We start from the raw sequence: 22,805 nt of genomic DNA, 5'->3' as shown, positions 1-22,805 counted from the left end.
ATTATAGCAGTTATATTCCTTTACAAAGGGGGTAGTATTGTAGTAGTTATATCCCTGTGCATAGGGGGCAGTATTATAGTAGTTATATTCTTGTGCATAGGGGGCAGTATTATAGTAGTTATATTCTTGTACATAGGGGGCAGTATTATAGTAGTTTTATTCTTGTACATAGGGGGCAGTATTATAGTAGTTGTATTCTTGTACATAGGGGGCAGTATTATAGTAGTTGTATTCTTGTACATAGGGGGCAGTATTATAGTAGTTGTATTCCTGTACATAGGGGGCAGTATTATAGTAGTTATATTCTTGTACATAGGGGCAGTATTATAGTAGTTATATTCTTGTACATAGGGGGCAGTATTATAGTAGTTGTATTCTTGTACATAGGGGGCAGTATTATAGTAGTTATATTCCTGTACATAGGGGGCAGTATTATAGTAGTTATATTCTTGTACATAGGGGGCAGTATTATAGTAGTTATATTCTTGTACATAGGGGCAGTATTATAGTAGTTATATTCTTGTACATAGGGGGCAGTATTATAGTAGTTATATTCTTGTACATAGGGGGCAGTATTATAGTAGTTATATTCTTGTACATAGGAGGCAGTATTGTAGTAGTTATATTCCTGTACATAGGGGGCAGTATTATAGTAGTTATATTCTTGTACATAGGGGGCAGTATTATAGTAGTTATATTCTTGTACATAGGGGCAGTGTTATAGTAGTTATATTCTTGTACATAGGGGGCAGTATTATAGTAGTTATATTCTTGTACATAGGTACATAGGGGCAGTATTATAGTAGTTATATTCTTGTACATAGGGGGCAGTATTATAGCAGTTATATTCTTGTACATAGGGGACAGTATTATAGTAGTTGTATTCCTGTACATAGGGGGCAGTATTATAGTAGTTATATTCTTGTACATAGGGGGCAGTATTATAGTAGTTATATTCTTGTACATAGGAGGCAGTATTATAGCAGTTATATTCCTTTACAAAGGGGGTAGTATTGTAGTAGTTATATTCCTGTACATAGGGGGCAGTTTTATAGTAGTTATATTCTTGTACATAGGGGGCAGTATTATAGTAGTTATATTCTTGTACATAGGGGCAGTGTTATAGTAGTTATATTCTTGTACATAGGGAGCAGTATTATAGTAGTTATATTCTTGTACATAGGGGGCAGTATTATAGTCGTTATATTCTTGTACATAAGATGCAGTATTATAGTAGTGATATTCTTGTACATAGGGGGAAGTATTATGGTAGTTATATTCTTGTACATAGGGGACAGTATTATAGTAGTTGTATTGCTGTACATAGGGGGCAGTATTATAGTAGTTATATTCTTGTACATAGGGGGCAGTATTATAGTAGTTGTATTCTTGTACATAGGGGGCAGTATTATAGTAGTTATATTCCTGTACATAGGGGGCAGTATTATAGTAGTTATATTCTTGTACATAGGGGCAGTATAATAGTAGTTATATTCTTGTACATAGGGGGCAGTATTATAGTAGTTGTATTCTTGTACATAGGGGGCAGTATTATAGTAGTTATATTCCTGTACATAGGGGGCAGTATTATAGTAGTTATATTCTTGTACATAGGGGCAGTATTATAGTAGTTATATTCTTGTACATAGGGGGCAGTATTATAGTAGTTATATTCTTGTACATAGGGGCAGTATTATAGTAGTTATATTCTTGTACATAAGGGGCAGTATTATAGTAGTTATATTCTTGTACATAGGGGGCAGTATTATAGTAGTTATATTCTTGTACATAGGAGGCAGTATTATAGCAGTTATATTCCTTTACAAAGGGGGTAGTATTGTAGTAGTTATATTCCTGTACATAGGGGGCAGTATTATAGTAGTTATATTCTTGTACATAGGGGCAATTTTTATTAGTAAAAACAAACAAAAATTTACAATACATTCTTGTCAGAATGAAAAATAAAACAATTATTTAACAAAGATCAAACACATCAGCAAAATAATGAATTTAGAGTAACTTCAAATTAAAAAGTCCATCACTGGTAATAAGGGAAAAAAAGAAATAAACAGAATTCCATGACATATAATCCATCACTGTAGATTTATGTTCCTCCATAACTGAACATTCTCACTCTTTTTCCTGAACTCTAATGATTGGATCCACCTCAGCTCTGATAGTATCTGTGTGACTGCGGTCATGGGCTGGAAGGACTCATTATGGACGGACACTCTGGTCCTGGTGTGCCAGTGGTAGTACTTGGTTACTGTGATGATCAGGTACATGGTCCCCCTGTCGATGCCGGCTACCTGTGATGTCACCCCATAGATTATGTCCGGGTAGGTCAGAGACTGCAGTCTTGGTATCCTAAGCCTGCGGGACACCTCCTGCCATATCCGCCTCCCTCCCTGGCACTCGGTAATGAAGTGCTGCATCGTCTCCTCCTGCTGACAACCCAAGGGACACATACGGTCTGAGACACTTAAAAACTTTAAATTACCCCTAACAAAAAGCTTCCCGTGCAGTGATAGCCAAGCAATGTCGAATAGTTTTGCAGGGAGCCTAGGACTATTGAGGAGCGTCAGACTTTTCTGCATTGTGGCCGTTGTGCAGTCCCTCAGAGCTGGCTGTAAAGTATAAAAGGTCCTACAGACACTGGTGTAAAGGTCCTTCCTGGTCTTACTCTCCAGATAGGTCTTATCTATTCTCCACTTTTTCACACACCTGAGACCATACTCCAGATACTGGGGGAGGAAGCCAGGAGTCCATCGGCCCCTCTTGAGACTGCCGCCTCGCACCCAAGACTCTGCAAAAGGCAATATCCAGTCCCTGACACTACTTACCCACAGGAGACCATTATTTGAGTCCAGGCATCCAAAATTAACTTTCAGAAACAAGGAGTCAAAGAAAACCCTTGGATTTAACATATCCAGCCCACCCTCTCTCCTCTGCAGGTAGGTGATCCCTCTTTTTACTGGGTTCAACCTGTTCCCCCATAAAAGTTGGAAGAACAGGCTAAAGAGCCTAGCGGAGAAAGATTCTGGCAAAGGAAAGACGACAGAGACATAGAGGAAGACAGGGACCAGGTAAGTCTTCATCAGAGTAACCCTTTCTCTATAGGTCAGCCTCCAGTTCTTCCATCGCTGAACCTTTGTATTTCCGGTATCCAATTTCTCTTCCCAATTTAGTTTGGCATTATCTTCCCTCCCAAATTTAACCCCAAGGATCTTAATATGGGTGGAGGCCTTGGCAAACTGCGGCAGATCAAAGCCAGGAGCAGCATCCAATGTCCAGAAAGCCTGACTCTTCTCAAGGTTGACCAGAGACCCGGAGGCCTCTGAGTAACTTCTGATGGCTGCAGATAACATCTCCACCTCACGAGGCTCAGATATCACCACAGTCACATCATCCGCGTAGGCGACTACCTTCAAAGGCAAGCAATGGGGGACCGGCACCCCCTGAAAATCACACCGCTGCAGTGATCGCAGAAATAAGTCTATAGCAAACACATACAGCAGTGGACTCAGGGGGCAGCCTTGTCGCACCCCTGCCTCTACTTCAAAAGTTTCCCCCTGCCAACCATTGATCAGAGGAAAGCTCTTCGCCTCTCTGTACAGAGTTCTCAGCCAATCTATAAATTCTCCCGGAATACCGTACTTTGACAAAGTGGCCCATAGATAATCGTGATCAACCCTGTCAAAGGCTTTAGCCTGGTCCAGACCTACAACATATCTCCCACACCTCAGAGCTTTACATCTCTCAAACATCTCTCTTATGGAGATAACTGCTCCAGAGATGTTCCGCCCTTTTACCGTGCCGTACTGAGAGCCTGCCAACAGTGCCGGGGACAAACAGACTAACCTAGAAAACAGAATTTTTGCCAAAATCTTCCGGTCAACATTCAAGAGGGCGATCGGCCTCCAGTTCTTGATGTCACTAGGCTCCTTACCTTTGGACAGCAGAATAAGGGAGGACACTCTCATGGATGGAGGCATCAGGTGATTTTCTAGACAATTAGTAAATACATCCACAAGGATTGGGGCTAAGAGGTCTCTGAACTTCTTATAAAATTCTGCTGTAATACCATCAGGACCTGGTGCCTTCTTCAGATGTAACTTATCAATGGCCTCTTTAACCTCCTCCTCTGTTATTCCTGCTGTCAAAGGAGAAAAATCCAAATCTTTAGTGTCAGGACCTGGAGTTGCCTCCAAGAATTGAGCCATTTTTCCTCTATCCAAAACCTTCTTCTGAAATAACTCAGCATAGTAGGATCTCACCACCCCCAGGATACCCTCCCGAGATTCCTGTAAAACTCCCTGGGAGTCAGTGAGACCTGTGATTGATTTCTTGTCCACACGTTCCCGGCAACTCTCATATGGATCTGGCGTGACTACGTTTCCATAGTCACGCTCCACAACCAGGGACGTGTAGCGGCTGTACTGATACTGCTTTATTTCAGATTTCAGTCGGTCGATTTTTTGTTTTTCATCCCCACCCGCCGAATAGAGTGACTCCAATTCTTTCCGCAGCTTGAGATACTGGCTGTACTTACTCTTCCCCTTCTTCACTGACAATCTCTTTAAAAGGGACCGGATCTCCTCCTTGACGTCCTCCCACCAGTCAGATATGTGGTTATAGAAATCCACTCTCTCCATTTCACCCTGTAGAAGAGAATGGACATGTTCCTGGACAAAACCTTCTTCCAAGAGACTAGAGTTAAGTCTCCATAAACCTCTTCCCATATCAGGCTGCTCACTAGCACCTAAGCAAAAAAATAAGGCAAGGTGATCTGAATAGGGAACACACTTTTCGCTCCTCTCTCCTATGACTTCCATAGGACTCACCAGCGCCAAGTCTATCCGGCTAGTTCTTCCAGCACAGGAGTAGGTAAATTTGGGTTTCCTACCACCCTGCACAAACACATCAGATAGACCTGACTGCGAGATTATAGCATTCAAGACCTTGGAGTCCCTGGTGAGAGGTCTACCACTGGATCGATCACTAGATGCTCTGGTGGCGTTAAAGTCACCCGTCATGATTATGGGCACAGATGTAAAGAGATAGGGTTTTACCTCATTAAACAGATTTACCCTTTCAGTCACTGTCTGCGGACCATAGATATTAGTAAGTCGGAGCCTCCTACCTCGGATGGTAACCTCCAGCACTAGACATCTTCCCATCAATACCTCGGTAAGTCTATGTATGGTGACATCATGTGTATTAAATAGTATAGAGACCCCGGCACAAGGCTCCACAGACAGTGACCAGAAGGATGGACCTGAACGCCATTCCCTCTCTGCTTCTCGTAAGAGACTAAGACTATTGAGATGAGTCTCCTGTAAGAAAAAGACATCGGCGTCCAGATATTGGAGATGTTCATACACCGCATGTCTTTTCTTCCTTGCCCTAATGCTATTTACATTAGTCGAGATTACTTTAAGGTGAAAATCCGCCATTAGAGCCATAAGAAGAAGCAGAGAGAGTAACCCCATCATCATAAGTCTGAGTCCGAGCCCTCCTGCTGACCACCCGTCTCCATATCGGATTCAGATTCTGGCCCTACTGCCTGAGGTCTCCGTTTGGAAGGGGGATCTGGCTCATCCTCATATTCTGCCACCATTTTCTCAAGTTCCCTCTCTAGTTCTTCCTCTACATCTGACTCTGACAACACACTAAACCTGTTGACAGTCATTGTCACATCTGCCGTTCTGTCCACCTTCATCCTAGATGATTTTTGGACAGTGGTCCACTCACCCTCTGGCTTACGAGTGGATGTATCTTTCTTCCTTCTCTTTGTAGAAGTTGGTGCTGGAGAAGGAATGGGCACTGAGGGTGGTACAACCTGAGGGACAACCTGCTTGTTCCCCTCAATGCTTTGTGGTCGGGAATGGTCTTGTACTGGTATGGTTTTAATCTGAGGCAGTGTTACCTCCTGGATTGTGTCCACAGTCCTTCTGCAAGGAGATGTCATCTGCACCACTAACATCAGGCAAGTGTCCTTGTCCTTGTTGCATGCTGTATGCTGGGACTTGTGGTGCCTGCACTGCACCATTACCATCAAGGAGATGTTCCTGTCCTTGCTGCATGCTGGGTGCTGGAACTTGTGGTGCCACTGATTCACCATTTACATCAACGGGATGGCTGCAATCGTTCTGCAGTTTGCAGGATGCTGGGACTTGTGGTGCTTCTGTAAGTGGCTGCTGATTCCTGGCAATGTCTTTCCTGTAGAGATCTCCTTCCTGATAGGGGAAAGTTGCCGGCTGCAGTACAGGTTTTTACAGGATATGATGATCCTCCATGATGTTTTTGAGCCTGGAACCGCTCCTGGTTCCTGTACGTCTCAGCGAGAGGTCCCATCTGCTCCAGTACGGCCTCCGTCTTGGCGATGTTGTCAGTAAGTTCTTTGGCCAATGAAGCCAGTTTTTTGTCAAGCAGCTCTTGTCTTTCGGGGTTCGCGGTTTTCATTTTATATGCACAGTCTATTTTTTTCTGTAGCAGCAGTTTCTGGTCTTTTAGCTTCTCCAGTGTTTTTACGAGTGCTGGGATCTTATCAGCCAGCTGGAGCTCAGGTGCACGCTCAGCCGCAGGACTGGGAGAGGCTGCATGTTGTACTCTGCTGGGTCCGGGCCTCTGTGGCGCTGGCGGGCTCTGGCGCGCTGCGGCTGTCACTACTGGGGGGGGGGTACAATGTCCATCATGGGGATTGGGTCCCACTTTCCTGCCAGTGACAGCGCTGGAGGCAGCTTGAGGCCTCCCTGCTGGTCTCACCTCGGCCTCCACAGATCTTACAGTCCTGTTTCCTCCACTCCCAGACCTGGTTCTCTCAGTCCGGATCAGGACAGGCTTCTGCAGGTTCTCCAGGATGGTCTGGCGCTCTAGAGATGTCCTCCTGTGCCTGGATGATGGAGGTGTAGACGGCACAGCTGAGGCCTGTGATGGAGGCTGCCTCTGCTCCCGCACACCTTTCCCCAGCGGATTTCCCAACACTCTGCTCTCACTCACAGGTTCCTGCTTCACACTCACACTGGCAGCTGGTTTCACCATAGAGGTACTTACTGCTACTGCTGCTGCTTTCTTCACCGCATTCATATTCTTCTCTTCACAAACTCTGACTACACCAGAACTGCTGACACTCTGCACAGAACTCACTGCACTGGTCACTTTAGGATTTTCATCCATGGGATTTGGTGGCTAAGAATTTCCCAGAGAAGGCCTGAAAGCCTGGGCCTTGCATGGGGAACTTCCCCACCCAGGGTGGCCCCGCCCTGGGCTTGCTCCAGACATGAGGAGACCTCAGGAGCTCACACTGCACACAACCTCTCAGCAAGGGGGCAGTGTTATAGTAGTTATATTCTTGTACATAAGGTGCAGTATTATAGTAGTTATATTCTTGTACATAGGGGGCAGTATTATGGTAGTTATATTCTTGTACATAGGGAGCAGTATTATAGTAGTTATATTCTTGTATCAACAGTTTGTGTGGAGTTTAGTAACTCCACCCACTTCACATGGCCACACCTACTTGTTTTGACCCCCGCCCACAGAATGAGGCCACTTTTAAAGTTTTTTCCAGGGCCACTTGAAATTGCCAGTCCGCCCCTGAGAACAAGTATGGTTTTATGGCAGGTAGGTCTGCGTCTATGAATCTGCGGACAGTTGTACTCAATATTCAGAGAGAGCTACTTGTGGGAAGCTCTGGGGAAATTCAGTTTTGGTCTGGGATTTATTAGGTGGGTCCAGATCTTATATACTAATTCAAAGGCTAGAATTGAGATCAATTGAATAGTAGCCCACAAGGACACTATCAAGTGGGCTTGAAAAACGGTCAACACAAGTCCACAATTTGCACAAGTAACCTATTGCTGGCGGTGCCCATTTATTTTCACAAAGCAGTACATTTCCATGACCACACCATGGAGGTGACGGAATTAAATTGCTCAAAAAACGAGAGGCATTCTGGACCCATACTCCTGGGATTATGACCTACATACCCTGTTTCCCTGCAAGTAAGACGGTGGGGGTCATTTACTAAGGGCCTGATTTGTGTTTTCCCGACGTGTTACCCGAATATTTCCGATTTGCGCCGATTTCCCCTGAATTGCACCGGGATTTTGTCGCACACGATCGGATTGTGGCGCATCGGCGCTGGCATGCACGCGACGGAAATCGGGGGCGTGGCCGAACGAAAACCCGACGGATTCGGAAAAACCGCCGCATTTAAAACAAAAAATCTGTCGCGGAGCTTGCACTTACCTTCACTCAGCCCGAGCCGGTGAACTCCAGCGCGTTCCGATGCTTTTCAGCACAGCAGCGCCACCTGGTGGGCAACGGAGGAACTACCTTAATAAATCCCGGCCGGACCCGAATCCAGCGCAGAGAACGCGCCGCTGGATCGCGAATGGACCGGTTAAGTAAATCTGCCCCAATGTTTTTCAAGCTTAGAAATATACGGCCTCCCCTGGCTCTAAGAGCTGTCTCTTTCACGTGAACCATGGGAGTCGGCTCCACTTAGTCCCCTCCCCTTAGCCCACCCCTAATCGGCTCGCCATGCCCCCTTTGACCTGACAACATCGGGATAAAAGCGGAGTACAGGGGATGACTGGCTGGACTGCGGCTCCCTATTATATATTTAATAGGGAGCCATTCAGGAGCCAGAAGATACGGCTCTTAGTGAGCGGAGCCTAATGAGCCAGATCACTAAGAAGAGCCGGAATTCCCATCACTAATGTCTGGACAAGCCACAGGGAAGCTCCATGTATCTGTAATATCTGTAATATTAAAGGTTTGCGTTTATTTACAATAAAAAGAAAAAATGATGAATTTTTTGAAAAATTTGCCATTTTCGAAATTCCAAATCATTGCGTTTTCAGCCAGATGGATTTACCACCTAAATTGCTGAATAACATTTCCCATATGTCTACTTTACATTTTCATAATTTTTGAAATGTCTGGATAATTTATTGTGATGTCACGCGGCTTACAAATCGAATATCGCTTTTCCGGATTTTAAGAATTATTTTGGGGATAACTACAGTTTTATATACGTATATACGTCCCCCGTAGGCGGCAATGGGCGCACGAGACCATACGGAAGCCAGGATACAGATGGGACATGTCCTTTCTTTCCCCGTGATATGGCCCCGTGCGCCATATATTACTATGATGAGGTGCGGGGTGAGCAGCGCTCTCCCCCTCCTCTCCCCGGCGCCATGTACTATGGGTCGGCGAGCATACATCGTGTGAATGTAGCCCAAGATAAATGACCCCCCAATATGTTCATCCCCCATGTACGAGTATAAAGTATAGGTATCTCATATGACCTCTCTTTTTATATTTATTAATTAGTTTTAATGTTCATTCTTTTTCTTCATTCTTTTTCTTCATTCCTTTTCTTCATTCTTTTTAATATGTCCCCTTCTTTATTCATGCTCTGCCGAATATTCATGTATTAGCTTTCTTCTTTATACTCATGACATTGGGCTATGTCTCCTTTCTTTAGGGTAAAACAATGCCTCATTCTACCTTGAAAGGCAGCAGAATCCCCTGGCGAAGAATCAATGGCTATAAGTTTACACACACCTGTAAGGCGGCCTTAATTGTCAAACTTTCCATAAGGAGACTCACTTTCTGACCCTGGTCAATAGCAGTTCCCTACACTGTACTGAAGAGACTCAACCAGGTCAAACAGTTGGGAATCTGTTCCTTCTGAAATAGATCTACTGGTTTGGCTTGGTATTAAGGGGGCATTGTTTTCCATTTTCCACCTTAAAAAATACATTTGCATATTTCCCAGAATTCACTAGTGGAGCATCAAAGGCTTTAAGTCTTCATACGCCTGGAATGCGTCTTAATTTTCAAACTCTCCATATAAACAAATACTCAGTCGCCTCTCACCCCTTCACCTCTCGGTGATAGGTGTCTCTGCAAGTCTCCAATCTGCCCCATGTGCTGTACTGCCGTTTTGATAGATAAATATGAGATGGATTGGTTAGATTAAAACAAATCTATTTAACAAGACAACATAGAAAAAGTCAAATAACTAAATATACACTCACCGGCCACTTTATTAGGTACACCTGTCCAACTGCTCGTTAACACTTAATTTCTAATCAGCCAATCACATGGCGGCAACTCAGTGCATTTAGGCATGTAGACATGGTCAAGATAATCTCCTGCAGTTTAAACCGAGCATCAGTATAGGGAAGAAAGGTGATTTGGTGCCTTTGAACGTGGCATGGTTGTTGGTGCCAGAAGGGCTGGTCTGAGTATTTCAGAAACTGCTGATCTACTGGGATTTTCACGCACAACCATCTCTAGAGTTTACAGAGAATGGTCCGAAAAAGAAAAGACATCCAGTGAGTGGCAGTTCTGTGGGTGGAAATGCCTTGTTGATGCAGGAGGTCAGAGGAGAATGGGCAGACTGGTTCGAGCTGATAGAAAGGCAACAGTGACTCAAATCGCCACCCGTTACAACCAAGGTAGGCAGAAGAGCATCTCTGAACGCACAGTACGTTGAACTTTGAGGCAGATGGGCTACAGCAGCAGAAGACCACACCGGGTGCCACTCCTTTCAGCTAAGAACAGGAAACTTAGGCTACAATTTGCACAAGCTCATCGAAATTGGACAGTAGAAGATTGGAAAAACGTTGCCTGGTCTGATGAGTCTCGATTTCTGCTGCGACATTCGGATGGTAGGGTCAGAATTTGGCGTCAACAACATGAAAGCATGGATCCATCCTGCCTTGCGTCAACGGTTCAGGCTGGTGGTGGTGGTGTCATGGTGTGGGGAATATTTTCTTGGCACTCTTTGGGCCCCTTGGTGCCATTTGAGCATCGTTGCTACGCCACAGCCTACCTGAGTATTGTTGCTGACCATGTCCATCCCTTTATGAGCACAATGTACCCTGTAACATCTGATGGCTGCTTTCAGCAGGATAATGCGCCATGTCATAAAGCTGGAATCATCTCAGACTGGTTTCTTGAACATGACAATGAGGTCACTGGACTCAAATGGCCTCCACAGTCTCCAGATCTCAATCCAATAGAGCATCTTTGGGATGTGGTGGAACGGGAGATTCGCATCATGGATGTGCAGCCGACAAATCTGCGGCAACTGTGTGATGCCATCATGTCAATATGGACCAAAATCTCTGAGGAGCTTCCAGCACCTTGTTGAATCTATGCCACGAAGAATTGAGGCAGTTCTGAAGGCAAAAGGGGAACCAACCCGTTACTAGCATGGTGTACCTAATAAAGTGGCCGGTGAGTGTATGTGATAAATAGATCACAGTAGGACTGTATGGAGGTATAGAAGGTCTAATCCTCAGAACAAGTCACAGTATTTTCTTATTTTCAACAAGTATTGCACATTACCCAGAGGAATAACAGAGGACAAAGGACACATACACAGGTATATACAGAAATATGGTGGGCACCACCAGACATGTGTTTCGCCTTGCTTCATCAGGGGTATGTGTGTATATACCTGTGTATGTGTCCCTTGTCCTCTGTTATTCCTTTGGGTAATGTATAATACTTGTTTGTACGCAAATAGCTTGACTTGTTCTGAGGACTAGACCTTCTATACAGGCAGGGGCGTCGCTAGATCAAAAGATCCGTGTCCGGGTGCCCGAATGTCTCGGTGTCCGGGCAAATTTCCTCAATCTTATCGCTATTTTAAGCAACTCTCTTTTTATTCTTAGGATCTCAATGTAATAAATAAACACATGACCGCTGGTTCTGCCTGATCTAGTAGCCTTGGGTGTCATGAACTACATGTCTGCATATAAATTGGGATCATAAATACAGTGTATATGAAACTACACGCAGCTGCTGATATCTGCTACTTATGGCACATATAATGATACAAGTTATAGACATGCTCACTTTTTCTGTTTCCCTCCCATCAGCCGTGTTTCCTCCCCCATTACATTCTGAGATGGATCTTACAGTTTGTCTCATCAAAGAAACAGCGGATGGATTACTTCAGGTAATTCCAGAAGCCATCGACGTCTTGTCCAAGATCAGCCAACCGGTGGTGGTGGTATCCATTGTGGGTCTGCTTAGGACAGGGAAGTCCTACCTCATGAACAAGCTAGCTGGATCTCAGAACGGTGAGTCTAAAAGGGGGACAGATATAAGATACAGACGTAGCAGTGCCAATCCAGTCGTGTGCTGGACTCCGACCTCTTCTTTGCAACATATATTCAATCTTTTGCTTAAAAACATTTCTAGAATCCGACTATTTCTTACAATTGAAACCTCTAAAACACTAATTGGCTTGTCTTTCAGACCAAACGCTACACAGATTCCTCCAGTCTATATCAGTCACTGCACTGGTTGCCCGTCTACTTCTGAATACAGTTGAAATTAATAACCCTCATCCACAAAGCTCTGCATAATGCTGCACCTCCCTACCTCTCTTATCTCACTCTATAGTCCAACCCGTGTACTTCGATCTGCCAGTAATCTGAGATTATTCTCTTTCTTATTTCGAACCTCCCACACACGTCTCCAGAGCTGCACCAATTCTCTGGAATGCCCTACCCAGGACTATCAGACTAATACCCAACCCCCAATGCTTCAAAATTGCTCTTAAAACCCATTTATTTAGGCAGGCCTATCACGCTCTCACTAACGCACCAACTGCATGCAACTTTAACTCTAAACCACTTCTGGGTACTCCTAATGTCTGTTATCCAGAAAATGCTTCTCTGCAGTCCCATTGACTTTGTATATAAGATGGCGGCTGATGGCTGGTTCAAGCAGCAGCATTTTTATTTATTAAGTTATTTTTATTCCATTCCCTTGTATAGGATGGCTGGACCATTATACAAGCTCTTATACCTCTTGTGTCACCCCCTCATCCTCATAGATTGTAAGCTCTTGTGTCACCCCCTCATCCTCATAGACTGTAAGCTCTTGTGTCACCCCCTCATCCTCATAGATTGTAAGCTCTTGTGTCACCCCCTCATCCTCATAGACTGTAAGCTCTTGTGTCACCCCCTCCCCTCATAGACTGTAAGCTCTTGTGTCCCCCTCATCCTCATAGACTGTAAGCTCTTGTGTCACCCCCTCCCCTCATAGACTGTAAGCTCTTGTGTCACATCCTCATCCTCATAGACTGTAAGCTCTTGTGTCACCCCTCATCCTCATAGACTGTAAGCTCCTGTGTCACCCCCTCATCCTCATAGACTGTAAGCTCTTGTGTCACACCCTCATTCTCATAGACTGTAAGCTCTTGTGTCACACCTCTTCATCCTCATAGACTGTAAGCTCTTGTGTCACCCCCCTCATCCTCATAGACTGTAAGCTCTTGTGTCACCCCCTCATCCTCATAGACTGTAACCTCTTGTGTCACCCCCTCATCTTCATAGACTTTAAGCTCTTGTCACCGCCTCATCCTCATAGACTGTAAGCTCTTGTGTCACCCCCACATCCTCATAGACTGTAAGCTCTTGTGTCACCCCCTTATCCTCATAGACTGTAAGCTCTTGTGTCACTTCCTCATCCCCATAGACTGTAAGCTCTTGTGTCACCCCCTTATCCTCATAGACTGTAAGTTCTTGTGTCACCCCCTCATCCTCATAGACTGTAAGCTCTTGTGTCACCCCCTCATCCCCATAGACTGTAAGCTCTTGTCACCGCCTCATCCTCATAGACTGTAAGCTCTTGTGTCACCCCCTCATCCTCATAGAGTGTAAGCTCTTGTGTCACCCCCTTATCCTCATAGACTGTAAGCTCTTGTGTCACCCCCTCATCCTCATAGACTATAAGCTCTTGTGTCACCCCCTCATCCCCATAGACTGTAAGCTCTTGTGTCACCCCCTCATCCTCATAGACTGTAAGCTCTTGTGTCACCCCCATCATCCTCATAGACTGTAAGTTCTTGTGTCAGCCCCTCATCCTCATAGACTGTAAGCTCTTGTGTCACCTGCTCATCCTCATAGACTGTAAGCTCTTGTGTCACCTGCTCATCCTCATAGACTGTAAGCTCTTGTGTCACCTGCTCATCCTCATAGACTGTAAGCTCTTGTGTCACCCCCTTATCCTCATAGACTGTAAGTTCTTGTGTCACCCCCTCATCCTCATAGACTGTAAGCTCTTGTGTCAGCCCCTCATCCTCATAGACTGTAAGCTCTTGTGTCACCTGCTCATCCTCATAGACTGTAAGCTCTTGTGTCACCTGCTCATCCTCATAGACTGTAAGCTCTTGTGTCACCCCCTTATCCTCATAGACTGTAAGTTCTTGTGTCACCCCCTCATCCTCATAGACTGTAAGCTCTTGTGTCACCCCCTCATCCCCATAGACTGTAAGCTCTTGTCACCGCCTCATCCTCATAGACTGTAAGCTCTTGTGTCACCCCCTCATCCTCATAGAGTGTAAGCTCTTGTGTCACCCCCTTATCCTCATAGACTGTAAGCTCTTGTGTCACCCCCTCATCCTCATAGACTGTAAGTTCTTGTGTCACCCCCTTATCCTCATAGACTATAAGCTCTTGTGTCACCCCCTCATCCCCATAGACTGTAAGCTCTTGTCACCGCCTCATCCTCATAGACTGTAAGCTCTTGTGTCACCCCCATCATCCTCATAGACTGTAAGTTCTTGTGTCACCCCCCTCATCCTCATAGACTGTAAGCTCTTGTGTCACCCCCTCATCCTCATAGACTGTAAGCTCCTGTGTCACCCCCCTCATCCTCATAGACTGTAAGCTCTTGTGTCACCGCCTCATCCTCATAGACTGTAAGCTCTTGTGTCACCCCCTTATCCTCATAGACTGTAAGTTCTTGTGTCACCCCCCTCATCCTCATAGACTGTAAGTTCTTGTGTCACCCCCCTCATCCTCATAGACTGTAAGCTCTTGTGTCACCCCCTCATCCTCATAGACTGTAAGCTCTTGTGTCACCCCCTTATCCTCATAGACTGTAAGCTCTTGTGTCACCCCCTCATCCTCATAGACTGTAAGCTCTTGTGTCACCCCCTCATCCTCATAGACTGTAAGCTCTTGTGTCAACCCTCATCCTCATAGACTGTAAGCTCTTGTGTCACCCCTCATCCTCATAGACTGTAAGCTCTTGTGTCACCCCCTCATCCTCATAGATTGTAAGCTCTTGCGAGCAGGGCCCTCACTCCTATTGTTTCATATGACTCTGTAATGTCTTATTTTATTTGTATATGTCCCCCATAATGTGTAAAGCTATGGAATGTATTGGCGCTATATAAATATCATTTTTATACATTAATAATAATGATCTTTAAGTCTAATTCCGCTCTGCTACATCTGAACGCCATTGTACTGCCGTTTATGCAGGCTTTGCTGTGGGGTCAACTTTAGCAGCTGTGACCAAGGGTATCTGGATGCGATGTCTTCCTCATCCTACTAAGGAGGGTCACACTCTGGTTCTGCTGGACACGGAGGGTCTGGGAAATTTGGAGAAGGTCAGTCAACGGCAATAAGTTAATAGACGCTCTGCTTTACATGGTGATATAATTGTAGAGGATAATAATGAATTTTCCATCATGTCAGAAGAAGTCTATGGGGCTCATTTACTTACCCAGTCCAGTCGCGATCCCGTGGCGCGTTCTCAGACGAGGATTCGGATTCACTAAGGTTGTGCGCCCGATATCCAGTAGGTGTCGCTGCTGAGCTGAGGTCCCCAGGAGTTCACCTGCTTCTTCCTGGTGCATGTGAGTGCTGATCTTGCGACACTTTTAGTTTTTTAAATTCCGCAGTTTTTCCGAATGCGTCGGGTTGTTCGACGGCCACACCCCCGGAGCCGATGCTCCAAAATCCCAGGGAAATTCAAGGCAAATCGGAAATCGCTGGGAAACCCGACGAAAGTGCGCGATTCGGACCCTTAGTAAATGAGCCCCTATCTGTGTCTGATAAATAAGAGTCTAGACAGCATCTCCATAATAATAATAATAGTCTCAATAATTACAATAATAATCTCTGAGAAGATCCCTCCCTATATACCAAGGCAGTAAATCTGTGTCACAGTGTAACAGTAGTCATAGTTCTTAGTTACCGAAATTCTCCCCCTAGATAATCACAGAGGTTATAGCTCAGTGGGTTGAGGCGCTGTGTCAATATTGTACATGGACACTGCAGGTTCTGGGTTCAAATCCTAATGAGGATAATTATTATTTTTTTTTTTTATTGAGATGATTTTTATTATTATAATATGGCTAAAATTTGGGGCGTGGCCAGGGAGTGATTGGGGGTGTGGCTTAGGGGGAGGTATGGGATTGGAGCATGGCTGGCCTGATACCAATATTCAATGCGAGTCCAAATCACCCCAAAAGAGCTATAAGTTGTACACAATATAAGCGAATCTTTGCAGATGGTATCTCAGTGCACTCAGGGCTGGAGGCCACCGATCTGATTTTGATTGTGTTGACCATGTCCAAAATATCCCGTTTGAAGCATGACCAATGGTCACACTTTTTCCTGTCCTCTGCTTCTTGGTTCAGTGTTGCAACCAATTTCTTGATGTATTTTTCTGGGTCCCTCATGCGTCAACTGGATATTTGGAATACAGGTGTCTTCCATAGACTTCCTATGAGACAACCCCAATATCATGCACGTGCTGTAGGAAGCACATAGAGCTGTGGAGGGTACAGATATCCTTAAACTGTGGGGTTAGAAGATGGCTATGCTTTCTTTTCTTTTTTTTGGCTTTGCTTCTGTCTCTAACTTGTTTGATAGATCGGGCATTTTTGGAAGCGACGGTACCTATTGGGGCACATTTACTAAGGGTCCGCTGAAAGCATTTCCGTTGGGTATCCCGAATTTATACGGTATTTGGTGCACGCGATTGGATTTTGGCGTAATCGCGCTGGCTTTCATGCAACACAAATCGGGGGCGTGGCCGTCGGACAACCCGATTGATTCGGCCTGAGCGTGGGATTTAAAATTCAAATTGTGTAGCAAGCCAAGCACCAATGCACCAGGAAGAAAAAGGTGAACTCCGGCGGACCTGAGCGGGGAAGCGACACATGCAGGAAATTGGACGCACGATCTTAGTGAATTGCGGCAGCTCCGAATCCTCGTCGGGGATCGCGGCAGGACGGGTAAGTAAATGTGCCCCAATGTGTTTATGAACTTTACTGTTTATTTATATTTATATCAGTTCTAGGGAAAGTGCGGTGATTTTAACTTTTTGGGTTTTTTATTATATATATCTTTTTTTAACTTTTTTATTTATTTTTTTTTACTGTTTTTCATACCCCTTAGGTTACATTAACCCTAGGTTGTCTGATCGATCCTATCATATAGGAAGTATGGCAGTATATGGGGCTTTTCCCATATATTGTCATGGCGAATGATCACCGCTCACTGATGAAGTCGTGGGGAGCAACGATCGTCACCAAGATGGCAGCACCCATGTTAGCACCGATCACGGGTGTTACCAATAAGTCTTTGCTGCAATATGCAGCAAAGACTTACCGGCTATGGAGAGGCCTCAGCCCGTGAGCCCTCTCCATGCACCCGACGTGCGCCGTACTATTACGGCGTGCGTCGGGAAGGGGTTAAGGCCTCCTTACAGAGTGGAGAAATCCTAGAGACGTTTTATACCTGTGGCCTTGTAAAATGTTATTGTTACAGGAAGACACGAAGAACGACGCGTGGATCTTCTGCCTGACCAGCCTGCTGAGTAGCGCCCTAATCTACAACAGTAAGAACATCATTGATGAATATGCCATTGAGAAGCTACAGTATCCTTCAAAGAAAGTTTAATTAGCAGAAAGTTCTACAGATGTAGTGTAACGTCCGTGCCAAGACGTCTCTTTCTCCGTAGTTGTCAGAATCGGTGGCATTCATTTGTTTGCACTTCTGGTGTATTAGGTTTCTTTGGATTGATTGAGCTACACCCAGCTCTCTGCAGTAAAGCTCTGCCCAGCAAGTGTTACTAGTGCTATTGCTTAGTCTTGCTACTCTTTTCAATTGACTTCTGCTTTGCTTTCCAACCATTCTATTGCTATTCAATTCTGTACCTTTGTCGCCATCTTTGTTTTGACCCAAGATTGTCCGACTCCACATACCTTTCTGTTGTTTGTCCCTCAGTGTCGTATATCTCCCACTGTAACTTTGTGCTTTGACTTGTGCTTGTTTTCTGTGTACCAGTGTGATCACTGGTCTATATCCGAATTCCTGTTACCTGTTCGCTCCAGCATCAAGATGCTGCCAGACAAAGTCTTCCCTGTCACCTTGTAAGGGACACCCAAGGATCATTAGGTTCCTGATAGCGGGTTTGCCCTTGTCAGGGCGGTTTATCTGTTTTAGGCAGGGCCTTAGCCCGCAGGTATGTCGCAGGGTAAATTCACCACCACTTACCTAGTCTGACAGCTAGCGCCAAGCCTGGTTGTGGTTGCGCTGTTGCTGGACAGGTTCTTTATATGTGGAGCTTATGTGTCAAAGCATTTTGTTTTCCTTCCTCTGTCTATTATGTTCTTGCGAGAAAGATGTCCATGGTGGTCCTTCTTGCTTATGGTAAACGTTCTGAGATTTCAGTCCTTTTGTATTTAATAGGGTTGTGTCAACTATCATTCAAGCAGGATGTTGTAGGATACTGTACCTTCTTCCATTGGTTAGAGGGACAGAGATGCGTGTAGATCGGATAGATACACAGACTTCGCCAGACAGGACTCAAGGCCTCTTGCAGTCCCAGGCAGCCCAGGACCCTAGAAGGAAGCTACAATGATAACCAAAGCTTTTTCTCCTCTTTGTACTGTATTGGTGTCCTCAGGTGCCTAAACAATTTAAACATGTGATAGAGCAGGGAGTAATAAGTTACTGTTTAAATTGTCGCATCGGTACTTTGCGAAAAATATGTGGGTTTTGGATGTAGTTTGGGCACTCGGTGTCTAAAAGGTTTGCCATCACTGGTCTATGACCTTCAGCCATCTATCATGGTCCTGTACTAGAATTTGCATTGCATTGGTTCCACATTCTTACCCCTAAATCAGAGGAGTATGTTACATTGCTCATTGTTTCCCTTCTCTGATAAAAATTATGGTGGAGCCCAGAACTCGTACTTCTCATGAGGATGAAGAAGGATTAGCCAGGAGCTTTAGTAGCTTTCTCTTTGTCATATATCATTAAGGTGTTACAAATCTAGTGAATCTATTTTAAACCTAATGATGGAAAAACTTTTGCTGATTTTTATACTTTTGGGGTACAAGACATTTAGTTGTTTAACCTTAATTCATTTGTGCAGTTATGTCAGTGAAATGTCTCAGTTCATTAAAGTGAAGTCTAAAGACGATGAAAGTGAAGAAGATGAAAGTGAAGATGATTATTCCAGACACTTTCCCACCTTCATATGGACAGGGAGAGATGTCACTTTAAAAAGAAATCTGCATGGAAGGCCAGTGACTGATGATGAATTCCTGGAAAACGCACTGACTCCACGTAAGGAACCACAACAACACTGTATGGGAATTAAGATATTACTGTATAAAGTCCCCCTCTACAGTTAGATTATTGTTATTAATTGTCAAATGGTCACCTATCTGGGGGATATAACTTCTTCTCCTCCTCCCTCCTTTCTTCTTCTCCTCCCTCCTTTCTTCTTCTCCTCCCTCCCTCCCCTCCCTCCCTCCTTTCTTCTTCTCCTCCCTCCTTTATTCTTCTCCTCCCTCCTTTATTCTTCTCCTCCCTCCTCCTCCTTCCTTTCTTCTTTGTCTCCTCCCTCCTTTCTTCTTCTTCTCCCTCCTCCTCTTTTCTCCTTTCTTCTTCTTTACCCTCCTCCTCCTTTCTTCTTCTTTTCCCTCCTCCTCCCTCCTTTCTTCTTCTTCTTCCTCCGCCTCCCTCTTCTTCCTCCTCCTCCTCCTCCCTCTTCTTCCTCCTCCTCCCTCTTCTTCCTCCTCCTCCCTCTTCTTCCTCCTCCTCCCTCTTCTTCCTCCTTCTCCCTCTTCTTCCTCCTTCTCCCTCTTCTTCCTCCTTTCTTCCTTTTTCTCCCTCCTTTTTTCCTTCTTCTCCCTCCTTTCTTCTTTTTCTTCTTCTCCCTCCTTCTTTCTCCTTCTCCCTCCTTCTTTCTCCTTCTCCCTCTTCTTTCTCCTTCTGCCTCTTCTTCCTCCTTCTTCATCCTTCTTCCTACTTCTTCATCCTTCTTCCTCCTTCTTCCTCCTTTCTTCTTTCTTCTCCCTCCTTTATTCTTTTTCTCCTGACATCTGAGTGATAAAAGGTTTTACTAGTAAAATACCATCTGGCAGGCTACTTTTAGTAAGGTCATGTCATTCTCAGAAATGGTCCATGGCACAGTCTTTCAGGCTGTGGACAGGATATATTGTATATTCCAATTAGTGATGAATCTTTGTTTTAATTTTCTATTTTGCAGGCGAAACCATACACAACAAGAATAACGTGCGCAACAAGTATAAAGAGTGCATCCGCACGTATTTCAAGAGTCGCAAGTGCTTCATGTTTGACCTTCCTTCTGGGGATAACAATGTTGTCCAGAACATGGACAAAGCGTCTGATGATCAACTATCGGAAGGATTTAAGGTCCAGACAAATAATTTCTGTGACTACATTTATGAAAATGTTGATGTGAAGTGTGTGGATGACAACATCGTCACTGGGAAAAGTAAGTATCTGCACAAAATATAAAACTAGTCTGAGATCTTCTAAATCAGAGGCATAGCTAGGGGTTCAGCATGGAGGGGGGACCCACCCAAGTGTACCCAACGCAGGTGTACCAGTATTCCCCCATACAGTGACTATATAGCGGTAGATACTGGTTATCCTCAGGTTTCCTTATTAATAACCATAATGTATAACAATGTAGTGACTTATAGAAGACCTTTCTGTACACATTTCCTGTCTCTTCTGCATGACCAGTGCCGCTCTGACTTCTACCAGCGGGATCTTAGATTTTCTAAAGAGAACCTGTCAGGTTAATTTGGGAAACTAAACAGCCCACAGGTCCTTATGGTGCATTTATACTTATCTAGATGGGAGTCCGTTGAGGCACGTAGGACTCATATCTGGAGCTCTCAGCCCCTCCTCTTCAATGAAATGGAAAATTTGGAACAATAAACCAGTCCATAATGACTTGTGGGTGGTTTAGTGTTTTGAATCCTCCTGACAGGATTCCTATAAATTTACAATAAGATCTATTTGGTGAAAGCCGTCACTTTCATGTTACAGAGCTATCCATGATGAAAGATATTAAAGGAAAATCTTCAATTTATATTCCTCATTACTAGTACTGATCTGTGCTTATATATACAGGATAGGAGTAGTAGTACTGAGCTGTGCCCATATATACAGGATAGGAATAGTAATGCAGTGCTACGCTATATATACAGGATAGGAGTAGTAGTACTGATCTGTGCCCATATGTATGTCGGATAGGAGTAGTAGTACCGAGCTGTGCCCATACATACAGGATAGGAGTAGTAATGCAGTGCTGCACTATATATACAGGATAGGAAGAGTGGTGCAGTCCACATACAGTGGCGCAGTGTGTACGTGTGTACGTGTTTGTGTGTAAATAATTATTGGTAATGTGTTTGGTAAGGTTGTGGATGGCATGTATATCTTCCTTAGTTTCCTCAGCCACGGGAGATAAATCCAGAAGGACTACACAATGCTTTAGCAGAACATAAGGGCTTATTTACTAAGGGTCCACAGACGCACTTTTGTCAGACTTTCTGACGTTTTCGTGTTTTGCGCGGCTGTGACAGGTATTTACTAGGAGATTGTGTTGCATGCGATCGAATCAGGCGCACGATCTTAGTGAATCGCGGCACACTGCATTGTACGCGGACAATGCAATTTCTGTGAACTCCTCTGAACCGGATAAGTAAATGTGCCCCATAGTCTGCTAAGGCTCTCTTCTTTAAAGTTACATGGACTGGAGGGCAGGTAGTGGGGGACTTCTAGTCCACATCCCATGGTGTTCTCGGGTGAGGCTGAGATCATCAGTGGAGAATGTTCTGCACAGAAGGTCAGTCTGGAGGAAGTGAAGCCTAGACAGGCCACCAGCTTGAGACCTGTGCAAGGTATGGACATTGAGGGGCACATTAACGAAGCTCCATGTTTTCGGACTGACTTTCCCTGTTCTTTTAGGTGTAAAAGGCTTGCACAGGTATTTCAGCAGTGTCTGCACCACAAATGTGTCGCACACGGTCATCTTGTGGCACAGCTGCACTAGCCACCATGCAACACAAATGAGGGGACGTTATGGTGCTCAGTCGGACCATGCGCCACATTTATCATCCAAAGTCTGTTGCACACTCTATGTTAAAATTGTTAAACTCTGTCGGGGCAGTGCAGGGAAGTGACAGATTCATGATATCAGGCGCATGTTCCTAATGAATCCGTGGCACCCAGCATTACGAGTATTACATGGGCAGAGCACATTCTTAGTAAATGTGCCCCTGTGACTTTGATTTGGTGCAAGGTACAAGGCCTGTGCTAGGATCCTAAGGTATCCAGTTGTATAGTTATAGCCGGACAGGTATAGGATTTTGTTTTATGTTTTGTTTGCTGCTGGATGTTTGCTAAATAAATGTAAAGTTTGGATCTTAAACTTCTTAAACTGAAGCTCTCTGAGAGAGCTTTGTCACTGGCGACCCCACTGTTTTAGCTGAATCCCTATGATTACTATACTATAATTCTTCACCTTCTCCGTATGTTCTCTGCACCACATAAGAAGACTAATCACTGACATTATAGGAATAGTCTAGATAGTTAGTCAGTAATTACAGTTATCAGAGTCAGAAGTGGGATTCAGTACCTCACATGTCACACGTCTTCTCCTTTGGGAACTGAACTGCAGGTCCCACTGTGACC

The 22,805-nt window shown here is 44.6% G+C and overlaps 1 protein-coding gene across 2 annotated transcripts in view; it reads left to right on the top strand.

Annotated features, from left to right (window-relative positions):
- Nucleotides 1-22,805, top strand: part of LOC140103530 (guanylate-binding protein 1-like) — a 39,876-nt gene that overhangs the window by 5,427 nt on the left and 11,644 nt on the right. For both annotated transcript variants that reach the window (XM_072126626.1, XM_072126625.1), the window contains exons 3-7: nucleotides 11,910-12,113; nucleotides 15,312-15,439; nucleotides 17,610-17,719; nucleotides 19,222-19,415; nucleotides 20,344-20,592. In XM_072126626.1, the coding sequence (XP_071982727.1) occupies nucleotides 11,939-12,113; nucleotides 15,312-15,439; nucleotides 17,610-17,719; nucleotides 19,222-19,415; nucleotides 20,344-20,592 (856 nt within the window). In that variant the 5' untranslated portion in view covers nucleotides 11,910-11,938. The remainder of the gene's footprint in view (nucleotides 1-11,909; nucleotides 12,114-15,311; nucleotides 15,440-17,609; nucleotides 17,720-19,221; nucleotides 19,416-20,343; nucleotides 20,593-22,805) is intronic.

Source organism: Engystomops pustulosus, chromosome 10 (assembly GCF_040894005.1).
Source record: "Engystomops pustulosus chromosome 10, aEngPut4.maternal, whole genome shotgun sequence".
NCBI classification, from domain to species: Eukaryota; Metazoa; Chordata; class Amphibia; order Anura; family Leptodactylidae; genus Engystomops; species Engystomops pustulosus.
Note: the sequence above shows the minus strand (reverse complement) of the source record. Positions and strands in the feature narration are given on the sequence as shown.